The sequence below is a fragment of the Odocoileus virginianus genome, chromosome 5 (genome assembly GCF_023699985.2).
Source record: "Odocoileus virginianus isolate 20LAN1187 ecotype Illinois chromosome 5, Ovbor_1.2, whole genome shotgun sequence".
NCBI classification, from domain to species: Eukaryota; Metazoa; Chordata; class Mammalia; order Artiodactyla; family Cervidae; genus Odocoileus; species Odocoileus virginianus.
Genome location: NC_069678.1, coordinates 49,779,050 through 49,798,719, shown reverse-complemented (window position 1 = coordinate 49,798,719; position 19,670 = coordinate 49,779,050). Strand labels below are relative to the sequence as shown.

The following is a 19,670-nucleotide window of genomic DNA, read 5'->3' as shown; positions in this document are numbered from 1 at the left end:
GCTTAATGGATGTACATTTGAGCAAAGTCTGGGAGATGGCAAAGGACAGTGAAGCCTGGTGTGCTGCAATCCATGGGGTCGCAAAGAATTGGACATAGCAAGTGAACAACAACAAATCCAATGCTTACCACCAAGTTTAGAACATTTTTACCACTTCAAAAAAAACAAGGAATCCCTACACCCATTTAGAAGTCATTCCTCATTCCCCCACCTCATCCCAGTTCTAGACAACCCACAATTGATCTGCCTATTCTAGGAATTTCACACAAACAGAACCATACAACATGTGGTCTTTTATGATAGATTTTTACTTAACACAGTTTTCAAGGATCACCCATGTAGTATAGGTATCAGTACTTCATTCCTCTTTAATCACTGAATAATGCCCCACTGTATAGATGTATTTTATTTGTCCATTAGTTGATCAACACTGTGATGCTTCCAATTATTGGCTATTATAAATAATATTGCTATGATCATTCATGTACAGGTTTTTGTGTGGATGCATGTTTTTACAATGTAGGAATCATTGGGTCATCAGTTCTGCCAGAGAACGCACAGGTCATAGCAAACATCCTCTTCCAACAACACAAGAGAAGACTCTAAACATGGACATCAACAGATGGTCAACACCAAAATCAGACTGATTATATTCTTTGCAGCCAAAGATGGAGAAGCTCTATACAGTCAGCAAAGACAAGACTGGGAGCTGACTGTGGCTCAGATCATGAACTCCTTATTGCCAAATTCAGACTTAAACTGAAGAAAGTGGGGAAATCCACTAGCCCATTCAGGTATGACCTAAATCAAATCCCTTATGACTATACAGTGGAAGTGAGAAATAGATTTAAGGGACTAGATCTGACAGACAGAGTGCCTGATGAACTATGGATGGAGGTTCGTGACACTGTACAGGAGACAGGAATCAAGACCATCCCCAAGAAAAAGAAATGCAAAAAAGCAAAATGGCTGTCTGAGGATACCTTACAAATAGCTGTGAAAAGAAGAGAAGCAAAAAGCAAAGGAGAAAAGGAAAGATATACCCATTTGAAAGCAGAGTTCCAAAGAATAGCAAGAAGAGATAAGAAAGCCTTCCTTAGCAATCAATGCAAAGAAATGGAGGAAAACAATAGAATAGGAAAGACTAGAGATCTCTTCAAGAAAATTAGAGATACCAAGGGAACGTTTCATGCAAAGATGGGCTCAATAAAGGACCAAAACGATATGGACCTAACAGAAGCAGAAGATATTAAGAAGAGGTGGCAAGAATACACAGAAGAACTGTACAAGAAAGACCTTCACGACCCACTTAATCATGATGGTGTGATCACTCACACTCACCTAGAGCCAGACATCCTGGAATGTGAAGTCAAGTGGGCCTTAGGAAACATCACTACAAACAAAGCTAGTGGAGGTGATGGAATTCCAGTAGAGCTATTTCAAATCCTGAAAGATGATGCTGTGAAAGTGCTGCACTCAATATGCCAGCAAATTTGGAAAACTCAGCAGTGGCCACAGGACTGGAAAAGGTCAGTTTTCATTCCAATCCCAAAGAAAGGCAATGCCAAAGAATGCTCAAACTACTGCACAATTGCACTCATCTCACATGCTAGTAAAGTAATACTCAAAATTCTCCAAGCCAGGCTTCAGCAATACATAAACCGTGAACTTCCAGATGTTCAAGCTGGTTTTAGAAAAGGCAGAGGAACCAGAGATCAAATTGCCAACATCCGCTGGATCATTGAAAAAGCAAAAGAGTTCCAGAAAAACATCTATTTCTGCTTTACTGACTATGCCACAGCCTTTGACTGTGTGGATCACAATAAACTGTGGAAAATTCTGAAAGAGATGGGAATACCAGACCACCTGACCTGCCTCTTGAGAAATCTGTATGCAAGTCAGGAAGCAACAGTTAGAACTGGACATGGAACAACAGACTGGTTTCGAATAGGAAAAGGAGTACATCAAGGCTATATATTGTCACCCTGCTTATTTAACTTACATGCAGAATACATCATGAGAAATGCTGGACTGGAGGAAGCACAAGATGGAATCAAGATTGCTGGGAGAAATATCAATAACCTCAGATATGAAGATGACACCACCCTTATGGCAGAAAGTGAAGAAGAACTAAAGAGCCTCTTGATGAAAGTGAAAGAAGAGAGTGAAAAAGTTGGCTTAAAGCTCAACATTCAGAAAACTAAGATCGTGGCATCCGGTCCCATTACTTCATGGCAAATAGATGGGGAAACAACGGAAACAGTGAAAGACTTTATTTTTTTGAGCTCCAAAATCACTGCAGATGGTGATTGCAGCCATGAAATTAAAAGACACTGGCTCCTTGGAAGGAAAGTTATGACCAACCTAGATAGCATATTAAAAAGCAGAGACATTACTTTGTCAACAAAGGTCCATCTAGTCAAGGCTATGGTTTTTCCAGTAGTCATGTATGGATGTGAGAGTTGGACTATAAAGAAAGATGAGCACCAAAAACTGATCCTTTTGAACTGGGGTGTTGCAGAAGACTCTTAAGAGTCCCTTGGACTGCAAGGAGATCCAACCAGTCCATCCTAAAGGAGATCAGTCCTGAGCGTTCATTGGAAGGACTGATGTTGAAGCTGAAACTCCAATACTTTGGCCACCTGATGTGAAGAGCTGACTCATTTGAAAAGACCCTGATGCTGGGAGAGATTGAGGGCAGGAGGAGAAGGGGACGCCAGAGGATGAGGTGGTTGGATGGCATCACCGACTCGATGGACATGGGTTTGGGTAGGCTCTGGCAGTTGGTGATGAACAGGGAGGCTTGGCATGCTGCAGTTCATGGGGTTGCAAAGATTCGGACACAACTAAGCGACTGAATTGAACTGAATGGTAAATCTACATTTACCCTTTTGAGAAACTGCCAGACTGTTTTCCAATATGTGATTTTAATTTCTGCCAGTTTGATAGGCATACAATAATTTTACTTAATTTGTAATGTGTACTTCCTTAATGAGTTTTAGGCTTTCTTTTCACTCACTAGCCATTTCCATTTGTTCTTCTCTGACCTGCTTTTCATCTCATTTGTCTTTTTTTTCCTACTGAGTTGTTTTGTCTTTAATAAACGTTCAAGAATTCTGCATATATTTTTGATATTAACCAATTCACTATTGTCTTCTTTACAAAGATCTTATTTTGATTCTAACATTAGTATTTTAATGTTGTGGTATCTTTTGATATGTAAAATATTAAATTTTTATGGAGCCAAACATATCTCCTGCATGTGTATGTTTATTAAGAAGTTCTTTCCTACTTTAGATTAAAAATGCAATTGCTGAAACTTTTTTCTAAAATCTTATTTTACTTTAAGTCTTCATATAAAATTTATTTTATATTACATAGCATGAAATTCAAATTAAGCTGTTTTTCTATTGAACTACATATAATCTTAATCACATATTTAATGATCAAATCTCATAAATTTTTTTCTTTGAATTCTCTATTCATGTTTTTTCAAGCCTCAGGTCAGGACTATTTGATTTTGAAATTAATTTAGTTATGCTTTATTTGACACTGAAAAAAAAACAGAAATAGAAAATAATGTGCATCACATGTAATGAGGGTAAATGTTTCATAAAACTTTTACTTCTAATTTTTAACATATATATACATCAATGTATGTAAAATGTATTTCTTATTGTGAATTATAATAATGTTTGAAATCCACCATTTTACTGTATTCCATTAATCCATTTATCTGTTCCTTTGTCCACACATATTTATATGATTCAAGAGGCTGTGTTTTCTTTTATGTACTTTCTTTGTCTATTATTAGATATTTGTTCTTCCACATGAACTATGTGGTCATCTTTTTTTTCTAACATTAAAAAAAAAAAACCAACTTGCTTCTATTTTAATTAGAACTCCAAATTTGGGAAAATTATACTTTATGATATTAAGTTCCCTACCCCATCAAATATTTGGTATAACTTTCTGCTTATGAAACGTGGTATGCTTCCATGATTCTTACACTGTAAGTTCTATAGTTTACTTGCCAAATGTACTTCCTAGGTATTTTATAATTCCTTTCATTGTGAAAGAACATTTTTCCCATTTCCATTTTGTGTGGTTATTGCAAATATGAAGCAGCACCGGTTTTATTCATCTTATATCTGACTATCTCACCAGATTCTCTTCTTACTTCTACTGCTTATAACTTGAATGTCTTGGATTTCCTAGATGTGCAATCATGTTTGCTAGGACACCTAAAGAAAGGTAAATAATTTGGCAGTACAAAATGGCCATACTGAAATCCTGTCTATCTCCTCATTGTAACATGCAGTTTAAGTAATATAAACAAGAAATTAATTACTCAAATGACTGAAACAGATTCCTCTCTCTCACTCTCTGCTATTCCTTGAATTGCTGTGCCTGGCTCCTCCTCTCTCGTTTTCTGAACTGTGCCCTGGCTTCTGATGCCTCGGTGGTAGGGAAAAGAGATGCTCTGGCTCTCACTATACCATTGCACACACACACAGGCATATATCTCCAGCCATTCAGACATATGCAAAAATGGCACAAGATAAGATGCTGAAAAAAATATCAAGAAATCAAGGATATCCAGAAAGACAATCAAATAGAAGATATGGTGGCACTAGTGGTAAAAAAAAACCCCACCTACCAAGGCAGGAGACATGAGAGACTCGAGAGACACGATTTTGGTCCCTGGCTCAGGAAGATCCCCTGCAGGAGGAAATTGCATCCTACTCCAGTAATCTTGCCTGAAGAATCCCATGGACAGACGAGCCTGTGGGCTACAGTCCATGGGGTTGCAAAGAGTCAGACACAACTGAAGTGACTGAGCACACAGAGGATACGATATGTGAATAAATAACATTATTTCAATAAGAATGACACATACTCCAGAACAGACATAGGTAAAGCATGACCCAAGATGAGAAGAAAAACAGTTCTTACAGTACAAAAACACACTATTATAGGTGGAGGTTAAATATATACTTCAATAATACTATAATACAGATATATTACATATTTTGAGATTTTATGGGTTTGGCTGCACCTAATTATTACATACATTACTATTCTCTTAGGGGGGAAAATGGCTTTCAAATAATTCACTTGTAAGTGAACTCCTAGCAACATAACTCACGTGTTTCTTAAAGATCACTTGACAGACAACTGTAACAGTTTCAAACTTGTAGTATTGTCAATAAAGGGAAATAAGAGGAAAAATGATCTTTCCTGATTACCCCTTGGGAACAAAATTAATTTTATTCATTATAAAGAAGGAGAAATCCCTATCATGAATCTTAAAATAAAAATTTTATAAATTCAGGTACTATAAAAATTTCATTATAATGTTTATAATTCAGTGTTAAAATTAATATAGCTTCTGATAATGCCAAGAATATCATCATAAAAATTTTGACCAGGGTCAAAGTTTTTCATCTTTGAATTCACACAGTGTATATAACAGCAGTTTATTGGTTCATTCAAGCTATAAAAGTATGACTGACATTTCATCTGGTCAACCATCTTAAAGGTTAACTCTTGTTTCCTGTTTTAGATTTTATTCTAGGTGAAGTGTTGTGGGCAGATTCTATTTACCTATTCTGAACAAACCACAAACTGTTTCATTGCTCACTCTTACTGTTAAGAACATATTGACTTGCTGCCTGCTCTGCTGTTTAATTCATTTATGCCGAGAGTCAGGCATGAAGACAGAATTTTAAATGTGACATTTGCAGGCTGTTAGGTCATTTAAGCACTGACAACACCAGGGAATTCCTGACACATAGCTGGACCTGATTACCAACCACAGATAGACTATGGGCAAATTTTAGACCACTTTTTGTAATTTCTCATAGAATTTTAATATGCAATTTTAACCTCCATGAAAAGATCTATGTAGCCAACATTTTATTTATTTATTTATTTTTTTAGGATTTTCAGCCATATTACATGATGATACTTGGTAACAATATTTTTTAATATCATTTTATCTACACAGTACTTTACTGTTTAACAGAATACTGAAAATATAGTCCAACATCCCAGTTTTAAGTGCAATAATCAGAACCACCATTGTACTCAGGAAGTAAGAGTCAAAGTGAAAAGTCGCTCAGTCATGTCTGACTCTTTGTGATCCATGGACTGTAGCCCACCAGGCTCCTCCATCCATGGAATTTTCTAGGCAAGAGTACTGGAGTAGGTTGCCATCTCCTTCTCCATGTAGCCAACATTTTAAAAAGCCTGTTTTCTTTTAATAAGCTCAACCTGGTACTTATAATCAATCTGTATCTGCTAAATAAAAATTCGTTTGATTGGCAAAGACATATGGAAAGACTCATAACAGTAATTAACATTCGTAAAAATTCTGACAAATTCTGACATTTAAGGACTTTTATTATTTCCTATAATCTATAGCCTCTGATAAATCTGGTAGGTCTATCGGCCATAACGCTCATCAACAAACCACTTTTAAAATTCTTAGATTCTGGCCCAGCAGGGCGAACTTTGTATGCTGTCAGAATTACAGTACAAAATCCAAGTTTAAAAACTTACCACACTGCCTTCTCTAAGATTACAGTAATGGAGAAGGGATGATAGAGTCATTATAATTGGAAATGAAAAAATTACCCACATGACATTTAGAATTACACTTTATAAGAGTTGATAATGGGGTGGGGTGGAAGAAGTAAGGAGAGATTTCTTTCTCATTTTAGCTACTCAAAAAAATTACACCAAATGTTATTTTTTCAGTAATTTCTTTGTCATTAATAAGTACCATATACAATAGTTCAAATGAAAGTTCTCTGAAATTAAGTCTTGTTGTTAAGTAATGCACAAAAAACAATTCTGATTCTACCCTGTATTTTATATAAGAATTCTACTGTTAAACAGCAAGTAGCCTTTTAATATTGTGCTTTGAAAGAGATTTCCAACTGTAAGAGGTGGAGTCTAAATAGGGCTAGACAGCCTGGAATGCCTTTCAGCTATAGCACATTGGTTCTGAAAAACCTAACAAATGCAATTACTTTTCAGAGATTAAAAATCTTGTTTCTTTCAAAAGAATAAAATGGAAAGCAAACCTGGTGTATTATCTGAGCTACAGGAAGTTGTTCAGCGTATTTCAGAGGTTCCATTAGATCCTCAACCATCTGGTCTTTCTTATAGCTGGAAAAAAGAAATTAAAAAACACAAAGCTAAAGTATATTTTTTTAAATATGGCAGATACTTAAACAAACAAAATATGAACTATATTACAAATATATATCTGAGATTGTAAAATAAGCAGTATTTGTCAATAATCTATGAAAAATAATCTAAGGATAATTTTTAAATGATACAACCATATATATATTCAGATTGCATAAAATTACTATTTAATAAGACTAGTTAACATCACATAATAATCTCATCCTGTTTTTCACTCTGAGACTTAAAAATGTTTAAGAACTCCATGTTCACTGCATATGCTTTTAAAGTGTCTTCAAAATTTGGCTCCAACTATTCAAGCCTCATCCTCACCAACTCTTCCTCAATAGTTTCAGCCATGCCCATCTACTGGTCCCCTTCCAGTGGGCCTTGTATTGCCAGGACTCTAATTTTCTCCATTCTGTTTCCTATTTGGACCAACCAAAACTCCCTTTTTGTTTACTCTTCTTTCAAATATAGTAATTTATTTAGATCTACTTAGGTGCATTTTTTTAACCACCTTGAAGACAAAAATCATGTTTATTCTTCTTTGTACAGCTACTGTTTACCATATAATGAAGACTCAACAAATGTTTGCTGAATGAATATATGAATAAAATAAAGACAACAATAACTCTCTGAGAGGTTATTCAATATGGAAAATATTTTAACTTATATTTCAATGAGATGCAGAATTGACACAACACATACCTGATGGTATAAAAGAGTAAAGTGCAGAGTAAGAATAAAATCTACCCAAATGAAGAAAACTACAAAAAAGGTTCTTAAAAAAGTATCAACATTTACAAAATAGCAAATAAACATTAGATTTCAAAACAGTAAGACCGAAATACATTTAAACTTTCAATTATCTTTTATTCCTGTAAAGTACACATCGCCTTATCAACTTAAATCTAAAAACTGAAACCTTGAATTACCTTGAAAAATAAACAAGACTAGTATAAATCTCTAGTTAAGAAATCTGATGACGAGAAATCTGGAATCTCTACCAATAAAAAGGCAAATATACAAATAAGGACAAAATTTTGTACATAAGAGTTTAAAAGACCTCTTAGATAGGTAAAAGTCTATATATACTTTGCAGATTAGCATAAAAATAATTAATTGGAGGAACTTTGTAGACTCTCACTATTGATGAAAAAGACTGTCTTAAATATTGCTTTACAGAGACACAAAATAGAAGGGTGGTTTCCAGGAGCAAATGAGGGGAGAGGGGGGAATTACTATTTAATGGGTAGAATTCCAGTATTAAAAGATGAAAAAAGTTCTGGAGGTGGACACACATAAAGACAAAGATCTCGTGAAGATACCAGGGACGATTTAACCATCTATAAATCAACAAGAGAGGCTTTATAAGAAACCAATCCTGTCAACACCTTGATCTTGGACTTCCAGCTTCCAGAATTGTGAGGAAATAAATTTCTGTTGCTAAAGTCACTCAGTCTGTGGTACTTTGTTATGGTAGCCCTCACAAATTAATACAGTATGCAACTAAAAATAAAATAAATATTCATTGACCAAAAATAACCCACATTACTTTTAAACATTTCAAAATGTACCACCATTTAAAGTTCTACCTATATTTTTAGGTATACAAAAGATATACCAAGCAACAAAAGGAAAATAGATTAAATAATACCAATTTAAAATTTTTGTGCTTCAAAATACACTACCAAGAAAGTAAAAAACCCAAAGAATGGAGGAAAATTTTGGCAAATCATACATCTGGGAATAGCAGACCACCTGACCTGCCTCTTGAGAAACCTGTATGCAGGTCAGGAAGCAACAGTTAGAACTGGACAGGGAACAACAGACTGGTTCGAATAGAAAAAGGAGTACATCAAGGCTGTATATTGTCACCCTGCTTATTTGACTTATATGCAGAGTACATCATGAGAAACGCTGGGCTGGAAGAAGCCCAAACTGGAATCAAGATTGCCAGGAGAAATATCAATAACCTCAGATATGCAGATGACACCACCCTTATGGCAGAGAGTGAAGAAGAACTAAAGAGCCTCTTGATGAAAGTGAAAGAAGAGAGTGAAAAAAGTTGGCTTAAAGCTCAACATTCAGAAAACTAAGATCATGGCATCCAGTCCCATCACTTCACAGCAAATAGATGGGGAAACAGTGGAAACAGTGACTGACTTTATTTTTGGGGGGCTCCAAAACCACTGCAGATGGTGACTGCAGCCATGAAATTAAAAGTCACTTACTCCTTAGAAGGAAAGTTCTGACCAACCTAGACAGCATATTAAAAAGCAGAGACATTACTTTGTCAACAAAGGTCCATCTAGTCAAGGCTATGGTTTTTCCAGTAGTCATGTATGGATGTGAGAGTTGGACTATAAAGAAAGATGAGCACCAAAGAATTGATGCTTTTGAACTGTGGTGTTGGAGAAGACTCTTGAGAGTCCCTTGGACTGCAAGGAGATCCAACCAGTCCATCCTAAAGGAGATCAGTCCTGGGTGTTCATTGGAAGGACTGATGCTGAAGCTGAAACTGCAATACTTTGACCACCTGATGTGAAGAGTTGACTCATTTGAAAAGACCCTGATGCTGGGAAAGATTGAAGGCAGGAGGAGAAGGGGATGATAGAGGATGAGATGGCTGGATGGCATCACCGACTCAATGGACGTGAGTTTGGGTAAACTCCGGAGTTGGTTATGGACAGGAAGGCCCTGGGGTGCTGTGGTCCGTGGGGTCGCAAAGAGTCAGACACAACTGAGCAACTGAACTGAACTGATACATCTGAAAAAATATTTGTATCAAAACTACATTATAACTCTATAATAAAAAGATAAATAATTCATTTAAAATTTTCCTTCCTCATTAAGGATATTTCTAAGTGAAACTGGATTATTTGTGGGTTTTTTTTTTTTTTTTTTACTGTATATCTGTGGTAGGAAAGAATACAATGACTACTCTGTAGAGTTTGGTGATATTGCCTTGATTAAGGCACTAGAAGTTTCAATAAATATCTGCTGGGGAAAAAAATTAGTGTAGATGAGATCACTGGTAATTCTAAGAGTAAACAGAAATATGAAAAATTCTTCTAAAAATACAAAGTAATGACATATAAAATGGAATTCATTTTACTCATAAAATGTCTCTCAATCAATATAAAAGACATAAATATTAGAAATCTAATTTTAGCAATTCATTTTAACATTTTCAAAAATGACAAGTAGCTGTTGCAAAAAATTTCCACTTCTTTTTCCTTATTTTATTTTTTCTAAACCATTTTAAAGCTGCAAATATCAGAACAGATCACATCTAAATACGTCAGCATGCATCAACCAATGAGAGGTTTGAAAATTTTCTTTTTCTTTCTTTTGTCTGGCTGCACAGCTTTCAGGACCTTAGTTCCCCCACCAGGGATCATACCACGCCTCTGACCACGGCAGTGAGAGCACTGAGTCCTAACCATCAGGGAACACTCTTGAAAATTTTCTTAATAACTGCAGCATGTTTTAAAAAGTCACTCAAAGTGCAATTCCCAAGTTATCTTGGGTATCACTATGGATTTTGAGCTTTTTACTTATTCAATGTCCCACAACAAATTACCCATTTTGAATTCCTTGAAAATGTCCATCATTTTCTTGCCACGTATGTTGCTAAAGGTGTGATGTCAAACTGATTTTCTTTCTATTTTAATATTACTCTCATTTTTAATTTATTTTAAAAATAAAACTATTTTTTTTTTGGCTTGAAGGCTCAAGTGGTCTTTTTCTTTTATTTTAAGGTCTAATACTAATATATAAGATATAGCCAAGAGCCAATTGTTCTAGACCAGTCAATTCTCCGAGGCACATGGGGGCCCTTTCAATATGGAAATCCAAGTTTCATTTTATTTTAGAAAAGTTTGTTTTATTATAATTTTAAATATTATTTCTGTTCATTTTCCATTTATTTTTCTAGTTCAATTTCTTGATCTAAATATATTGGATCTTCTCTCTTTATCTCTGATCCTTTTATCTATGTTATTTCAATTTCACTTTCATGCATTTTTTCATTTCTAGTCTCTTACTGAACTTTTGGCAATATCTATCTTACCTTGGGTACCTTGTAATTTACTTTTCATTTCTGAAATGATTTTTGTCTTTTTTTTGTTGGTTTCCTTTCCAGAGTTCAGTCAGCTCCTATTTCATACATCTTCCTATTCATTGTCCATTTCAATTGTGAGTTTTGAAGTGTCTGATTCATGGTGTTCTTTCATAATACAATTGCTTGTGTAATGTAAGTTATTTATATTTGAGTATTGTGTCTTGGTTTCCCTGGTGGCTCAGATGGTAAGAATCTACCTGCAATGCAGGAGACCTCAGTTTGATCCTTGGGTTGGAAAGATCCCCTGGAGAAGGGAATGGCTACCCACTCCAGTATTCTTGTCTGGAAAATTCCATGGACAGAGGAACCTGGAGAGCTACAGTCCATAGGATTGCAAAAAGTTGGACACAACTGAGCAACTAACACTTTGACTTTTACCTTAGTTTTCCTTTTTTGTGCCTTTCTTTTCCTTCTTTTTATTGTTCCCTTCATTCTCTGTGTGGTGAGCATGTTTAGAAGATGTGGTTTTAGTATTCTGCTTTCTTACAGTAACTGTGTATGGATGTTGGCTTCTTTTTTACTGAAAATTATCTGCTTTTTTTTTTTAGATGCAGCAATATAGTAAGCTATCTCATGATGGGAGAAGAGAGGAGATTAAGTTGGCTTATTAGGGTTCTCTCCATTCAACACACCCTCCTCTGTGGCTACAATAAAGGGTAGACTTTTTAATAAACGATACTTTTCGTGGTACTGATGAGAACAGAATCTGTCCTTTTTTCTCCCTCTCATTTCCTTTGGACCCCTGTGTGCAGTTGCTTCTCTCCTTCCCTTCACTACAAGACTCCAAGGGACTCCTCCTCCTTCCTTGCACACCATCATCGATTTCCTCAGAATTAATGCTTTCCCAATACTATCAACTAAGTCAAACCACCCCCACTTTCTAGACCCCATATCTTCTATCTTTAGTAACGAGGGCTCTAGCAAGTAGTCCATGTTTATAGCGTAATTCAGGAACTACGAAAATTATCAATGTTATTTCCAGTTTATATACGGCTACCATTCTAAGGGAACTTGGAATTTTCTCTTGCAAAACAGTAAAGTTCTCTTTCTTAAAGCTACTCATTATTCCTTTTATTTGAGTTCCTCCTAAAAAGATATATTTTTCATTTTTTTTAAGATATACTTTTCTATTATCTCTTTCAAGATCCTTCACTAAGACATCAACTTTAAAAAGAGTAGTTTCTGCATGCAAAAAGCTATACATTCCTTTTCTTACTTAACTGTCTCTTTTTAAAAAACAATAATAGGAATGGAATTTGCTTACACTATAGAATAACTGTAGACACAATACAGTGACACTACCATCTTAAATCAAAATCCAATTAAAATATTGTCCAAATCCTTTGCCAAAGTAAATAAAATGCTGCTTGCAAAATTCTGAAACCCACAGTTAGTCTCTACAAACTTTTTGTTTCTTTTGAGTTCTTTTTACTCTTTCAAGATGCCCAGTTCCCTCAAAAATCTTTCTCCTCTGTTGTATCCAGCACTCCTAAAATAACACTGTAAAATTATTAATGTACCCACATATAAGGTCACCTCTAATTCAGAAAAAGGTGAGGTTTTATTCCATACTGCCATATAGAGATTAGATTATTCAAGTATAAGATGGCCTAGTTTACTGTGGGCAGAAGACTAAAGCATCTTTTCAAACACTAGAAATACACCCAACAAAAAGAAGAGAAAAACAGACACATTGTGCTATGCCAGACACAAACTAAAAATTAGGATTATCAATAAATAATTCAAGACACATGATGTAGAGTACTCTGAAATCATTAGGAAGAAATTCTTTAAACACACCAGAAACAGGAAGCTAGCCAAAGTCAGTGTTACTTCTTGAACATGAGAGACTAAAAGAATTTTTTGAAACTAAAAGTATATAAAGAAATCAAGTTAATTTCTTAACACAATCGTGCTGGGGGAAAAAAGGACAGAAAAATTTCCTAAACTGCATTAAAAAAATACCCAAGCATTCATATAATTGACAACACATATTGTTGTGCAAGATATACTTGACAAACCTGCAGCCCTATGACATTCCTGAAAGTTTAAAGACACTCTAAGGGAAAAGACAACTCAAATTTATTGGTCGATAGAGACAAACACAAAATGCTATTACAACTCCAAAACATCCCAAGAGTAACTGAAGATTATTTTTGTGAAGACAGGTTATACAGAAATGACACAACAATCTAATGCATCTTCCTTGAAATGAGATACCCCTTCCACGCTCACAGCATCACCATTCTTCTAATTGTCAAACTACAATCTTGCAAGCAGAGATACTAAACATAGCCTTGGCTATTACCTACTTTAAAGAAGCACAAGGAAGATAATGAGCTGGGGAAAGAGACATCATTTGAGGTAGGGAACAGAAAGTTAACTCCCAAGAGAAATAAGGTTACATGAGCTTACGGACCAACTGCTGAAATGCATCTTTTTTACCATCAGCTTGCAATGAGATAGCATATCAGTGAAAAAAGAACATAAGTTTTAAAAGATCACATACCAATTAAAAAAGAATACCTCCCTGGAAATTTAGTAAAGTGAATATAATGAAATCCCGGAAAACCAAGCTCTAATTCTCACTGAAGGACCTCTTGTCTGGTACAAGTTGTAAGCAGGCTTTGCAGACGTTCTCCAAACCAGCAAATGTGTATATTCATAAGGAATAATCTTTGTAGAGTCAAAGGCAATTTTAAAATAGCAGTAGTCAGAGGAAATCCTGTCAAAATTACTGAGCACTTCTCAGGTGGGGCTAGTAGTAAAGAACCCGCCTGCCAATGCAGGGGATGTTAGAGACATGGGTTCATTCACCTAGGTCGGGAAGATCCCCTGGAGAAAGGCACGGCAACCCACTCCAGTATGCTTGCCTGGAGAATCCCATGGACAGAAGAACCTGCAGGGCTACAGTCCATGGGTTGAAAAGAGTTGGAACATGATTGAAGCAACTTAGCATGGATGCATCTAGTAGGTACACATAACCGAAGTTATATATGTGTGTTGTTCTAGTCATTTTATTTTGCTTAAATATATATGTATACATGAAAGTATGTAGAATATTCATAGTTTCATTAATAAATTATATTCTACATACAAATAAATACAAAACATAAGAGACAAAGAACTCGTACAACTCAACATCAAAAAAACAAACAACCTAATTAAAAAATGAGCAGAGAACCTGAACAGAAACTTTTCCGAAGACATACAGCTTAGCTGTTTGTCGTGTCCGACTCTGTGCAACCCTATGGTCTGCACCCTGCCAGGCTCCTCTGTCCATGGGATTCTCTAGACAGGAGTACTAGAGTGGATTGTCATGCCCTCCTCCAGGGGATCTTCCCAACCCAGGGATCGAACCCAGGTCTCCTGCATTGCAGGCAGTCTTTACCACTGAGCCACCAGGGAAGCCCAAGACATATAGAGAACCAGTAGATACACGAAAAGATGCTCAACATCACTCATCATCAGGAAAATGCAAATCAAAACCACAGTGAGCTATCACCTCATACCTGTCAAGATCGCTATTATCAAAAAGACAGCAAATGACAAGTGTTGGCCAGCATGTAAAGAAAACTCTCACGCACTGTTGGTGGGAATGTAAATTGGTACAGTCACTATGAAAAACTGTATGGAGGCTCCTCAAAAAAAAAAAAAAACCTGAAAATAGAACTACCATACAATACAGCAATTCCACTTCTGGGTATTTACCAAAAACAAATAAAAAGATCAATTTGAAAAGATATATGCATCTCTGTGTCCACTACAGCATTATTTACAGCAGCCAAAATATGGAAACAACCCAAGCATCCATTCATAGATGAATGGACAAAGATATGGCATAAATATAACAGAACATGATGATAAGTGACTACTGGTGTTCGACTGGATATGGAATATTACTCAACCATAAAAAAGAATAAAATCTTGCCATGTGCCACAACATGGATGAACCTGGAGGTTATTATGCTAAGAAAAGAAGTTAGAGAAAAACAAATACTGCATGATTTCACTGACATGTAGATCATAATTAAATAAATAAGTAAATACACATAACAAAACAAAACAGTCATAGATACAGAGAACACACAGGGGGTTGCCAGAGGGGAGGATGGGTGTTGGGGGACGAGTGAAACAGGTGAGGGAGATTTAGTGGTACAAATTCTAGTTGCAAAATAAATGTCACAGGGATTAAATATAGTGTGGGGAATATAGTCAATAACAACACAGTATCTTTGTATAAGGACAGACGGTAAATAAACTAATCAAGATTATCACTTTGTAATGTACAGAAATATAAATCACTATATTGTACACCAGGAATTAACATAATTTTAGGTCAATTATACTTCACACAAACAAACCCATAGAGAAAAGTGATCAGATTTATGCTTACCAGAGGCTGGGGGTGGAGAGTGAGGGAACTAGATAAAGGTGGTCCAAAGATACAAACTTCCAGTTATAAGAAAAAGAAGTATGAGAGGCGTAATGTACAACATGATTAATGTGATTAACACTGCTATATATGTGTTACATATGAAAGTTCTTAAATAAATCCTATGAATCACAAAGAAAATATATTTTCTCCTCCATTTATTCTTTTCTATCAAGAGATGATGGATGTTCACTCAACTTGCAGTAAACATTTTATAATGTCAGTCAAATCATTATGCCTTTAATGTACACAGTGCTTTATTCCAATTATATCTCAGTAAAATTGTAAGGGGGGAAAGTTCAGTTCAGTTCAGTTCAGTCTCTCAGTCATGTCCAACTCTTTGCAACCCCATGAATAGCAGTACGCCAGGCCTCCCTGTCCATTACCAACTCCTGGAGTTTACTCAGACTCATGTCCATCGAGTCGGTGATGCCATCCAGCCATCTCATCCTCTGTCGTTCCCTTCTCCTCCTACCCCCAATCCCTCCCAGCATCAGGGTCTTTTCCAATGAGTCAATTCTTCACATGAGGTGGCCAAAGTATTGGAGTTTCAGCTTCAGCATCAGTCCTTCCAATGAACACCCAGGACTGATCTCCTTTAGGATGGACTGGTTGGATCTCCTTGCAGTCCAAGGACTCTCAAGAGTCTTCTCCAACACCACAGTTCAAAAGCATCAATTTTTCGGCACTCAGCTTTCTTCACAGTCCAACTCTCACATCCATACATGACCACTGAAAAAACCATAGCCTTGACCAGACGGACCTTTGTTGGCAATGTCTCTGCTTTTTAATATGCTATCTAGGTTGGTCATAACTTTCCTTCCAAGTAGTAAACGTCTTTTAATTTCATGGCTGCAGTCACCATCCGCAGTGATTTTGGAGCCCAGAAAAATAAAGTCTGACACTGTTTCCACTGTCTCCCCATCTATTTGCCATGAGGTGATGGGACCAGATGCCATGATCTTAGTTTTCTGAAAGGTGGTGTCATCTGCATATCTGAGGTTATTGATATTTCTCCTGGCAATCTTGATTCCAGCTTATGCTTCCTCCAGCCCAGCGTTTCTCATGGTGTACTCTGCATGTAAGTTAAATAAGCAGGGTGACAATATACAGCCTTGATGTACTCCTTTTTCTATTCGAAATCAGTCTGTTGCTCCCTGTCCAGTTCTAACTGTTGCTTCCTGATCTGCATACAGGTTTCTCAAGAGGCAGGTCAGGTGGTCTGGTATTCCCATCTCTTTCAGAATTTTCCACAGTTTACTGTGATCCACACAGTCAAAGGCTTTGGCATAGTCAATAAAGCAGAAATAGATGCTTTTCTGGAACTCTCTTGCTTTTTCGATGATCCAGCGGATGTTGGCAATTTGATCTCTGGTTCCTCTGCCTTTTCTAAAACCAGCTTGAAAATCTGGAAGTTCTCGGTTCACATATTGCAAAAGCCTGGCTTGGAGAATTTGGGGCATTACTTTACTAGCGTGTGATATGAGTGCAATTGTGCAGTAGTTTGAGCATTCTTTGGGATAAAAGGCCCAGCAAAAAAGTAAATAAATAATACACATATATATATATAATTCAGCCACTTTTTTTTCATTTACTACATTTTTGAGACCCAAGCATGTCGATATGACTACCAATCTAGTTCATTACTGTTAATAGCTACACGGTACAATATGAACGGGCTTCCCAGATGGCTCAGTGCTTGAAAACCCGCCTACCAATGCAGGAGACGCAGGTTCGATCCCTAGGTGGGGAAGATCTCCTGGTGAAGGAAACAGCAACCCACTCCAGTATTCTTGGCTGGAAAATTTCATGGAGAGAGGAGCCTGGTGGGCTACAGTCCATGGGCTCACAGTCACAAAGAGTCAGACACAACTGAGTATATGTATACACACACATAATGTGAAAATGCTTCATTTTACTTAGACATTCCATTATGGATGGACATCTGCTTTAAATTATTTATTGTTAGAAATAATGTTACATAAAATATTCTTCCAGGCTACTTTGTCTACATGTGCAAGATGCTTTATAACATCACAAACTATAGCCAGCCCATAGACCAAATTTGACCTGTCATCTGTTTCTAACCATTTTTTAATGGTTAAAAAGACATTAAGGGAGAATATTTCATGACAAATGAAACATAAAATTCAAAGTTCAGTGTCTATAAATAAAGTTTTATTTGAACCCATTCATCTGTTAATGTATTATCCATGACTGCTTTTGCACTACAATAACAGAATATTTCCTGAGTGTTCATTGGAAGGACTGATGCTGAAGCTGAAACTCCAATACTTTGGCCACCTCATGTGAAGAGTTGACTCATTGGAAAAGACCCTGATGCTGGGAGGGATTGGGGGCAGGAGGAGAAGGGAACGACAGAGGATGAGATGGCTGGATGGCATCACTGACTCGATGGACATGAGTCTGAGTAAACTCCAGGAGTTGGTAATGGACAGGGAGGCCTGGCGTGCTGCGATTCATGGGGTAGCAAAGAGTTGGACACGACTGAACGACTGAACTGAACTGAACTGAACAGAATATTTGCAGCTGAGACCATTCGACCTACAAAGGCTAAAATGTTTACTTAGCTGGGCTTTCACAGAAAAAGTTTGCTAACCCCTGTTCTAAAGTAATTATTTAGAAATGGATTTGTAGGGTCATAGTTATGCATATTTTAAATTTTGCTAGTAAAAACCAAATTACTATCCAAGAGGGCTGCATCAATTTACACTGCCACCAGAAATGTGTAAATTCCCATTTCCCTCATCACCACTTAATTTTCTACAAGAAACAGTATCTCATTGTATTAAGTTCCACTTCCCCTTTTAAAAAACACTAGAAAAGTCACTGGACATGAGTTTTTCTTTTCCAAACTGTATCTCTCTGGTCACTTTTTTATTGGGGTGTCTTATAAAAAGAATCTATCTGCAGTTACTTATATAATCTGGAAAGAAATTTTTTGACATACATGTTGCAAATAATTTCACCTAGAGTTTCTATTTTAACTTTGTATTTTTTTTAACTACATATGGAATTTTAACTTTGCTGCAGTTAAGCTTTATGAATCATATTATTGATATTACACTAACCAAAGCATTTTTTTAATAGCTATGATTGGTTAGTATAATACCTTTCCACACTATTTCCCAACTCATGTAAGTTTAATAATTAAATGGTAGAGTCTTAAATTTTCTATTATACAGTCTGTGAAAAAAAAGAAAGAAAAAAGAGAAAACAACAGTGAAAGTTGCCTCTTCCTGATCCTTATACCTCTTATCGTTCCCTTGTCTTCTGGCATTATTTGGGACTTCCTGTGTAGATGGAAATACAGTATGCATCCTCATCTCATCTGACTTTCATAGAGATGCTTCTAAAGAGTCACGCTAAAATGTAATGTTTTCTGCTGGCTTTAGATATACAGCCTTTATTAAGTCAAGGCAGCTCCCTTTTATTTTCGGTTCACTAAGCCATGTTGCTTTTTTTCATCATTAATGATTGATGAATTTTAATCAGGTGCTTTTTCTGCATCTACTGAAACAATTACAAACTATTTCTCATTTAATGTACAGATACAATGAAATACATTAATATATTTTCTAACTCTAAATCATTCCTAGAATTTTAAGATAACTTCTATTTGGTCATGAAGTATTTTTACTTTTACATTACTGGATTTGAATTTAAGATTTGTACATCTGTTTAAAAAAAGATTTGTACAAGTGTAATAATAAAATGAGGTTGGTTCTATTATTTTTTCATTCTCTTCTTGTCTAGTTTTGGTTTCAAAATTAACTAGTTCCATCAAATTAACTGGGTAGCATGCTTTCTTTGTCTATTCTGTTTGTATGTCAGCTTCACATGTTTGGTAAATGCCACAAGTAAAAACTATCCAAGCCTACTACTTAT

At 36.0% G+C, this 19,670-nt stretch overlaps 1 protein-coding gene across 2 annotated transcripts in view; it reads right to left on the bottom strand.

Annotated features, from left to right (window-relative positions):
• Positions 1–19,670, bottom strand: part of PIGK (phosphatidylinositol glycan anchor biosynthesis class K) — a 134,244-nt gene that overhangs the window by 42,440 nt on the left and 72,134 nt on the right. The window contains exons 8-9 of one of the 2 annotated variants that reach the window (XM_070467899.1): positions 7,092–7,176; positions 4,661–4,786 (exon numbers count right to left, since the gene is read on the bottom strand). In XM_070467899.1, the coding sequence (XP_070324000.1) occupies positions 4,661–4,786; positions 7,092–7,176 (211 nt within the window). The remainder of the gene's footprint in view (positions 1–4,660; positions 4,787–7,091; positions 7,177–19,670) is intronic. The other variant, XM_020878831.2, reaches the window with a different exon arrangement.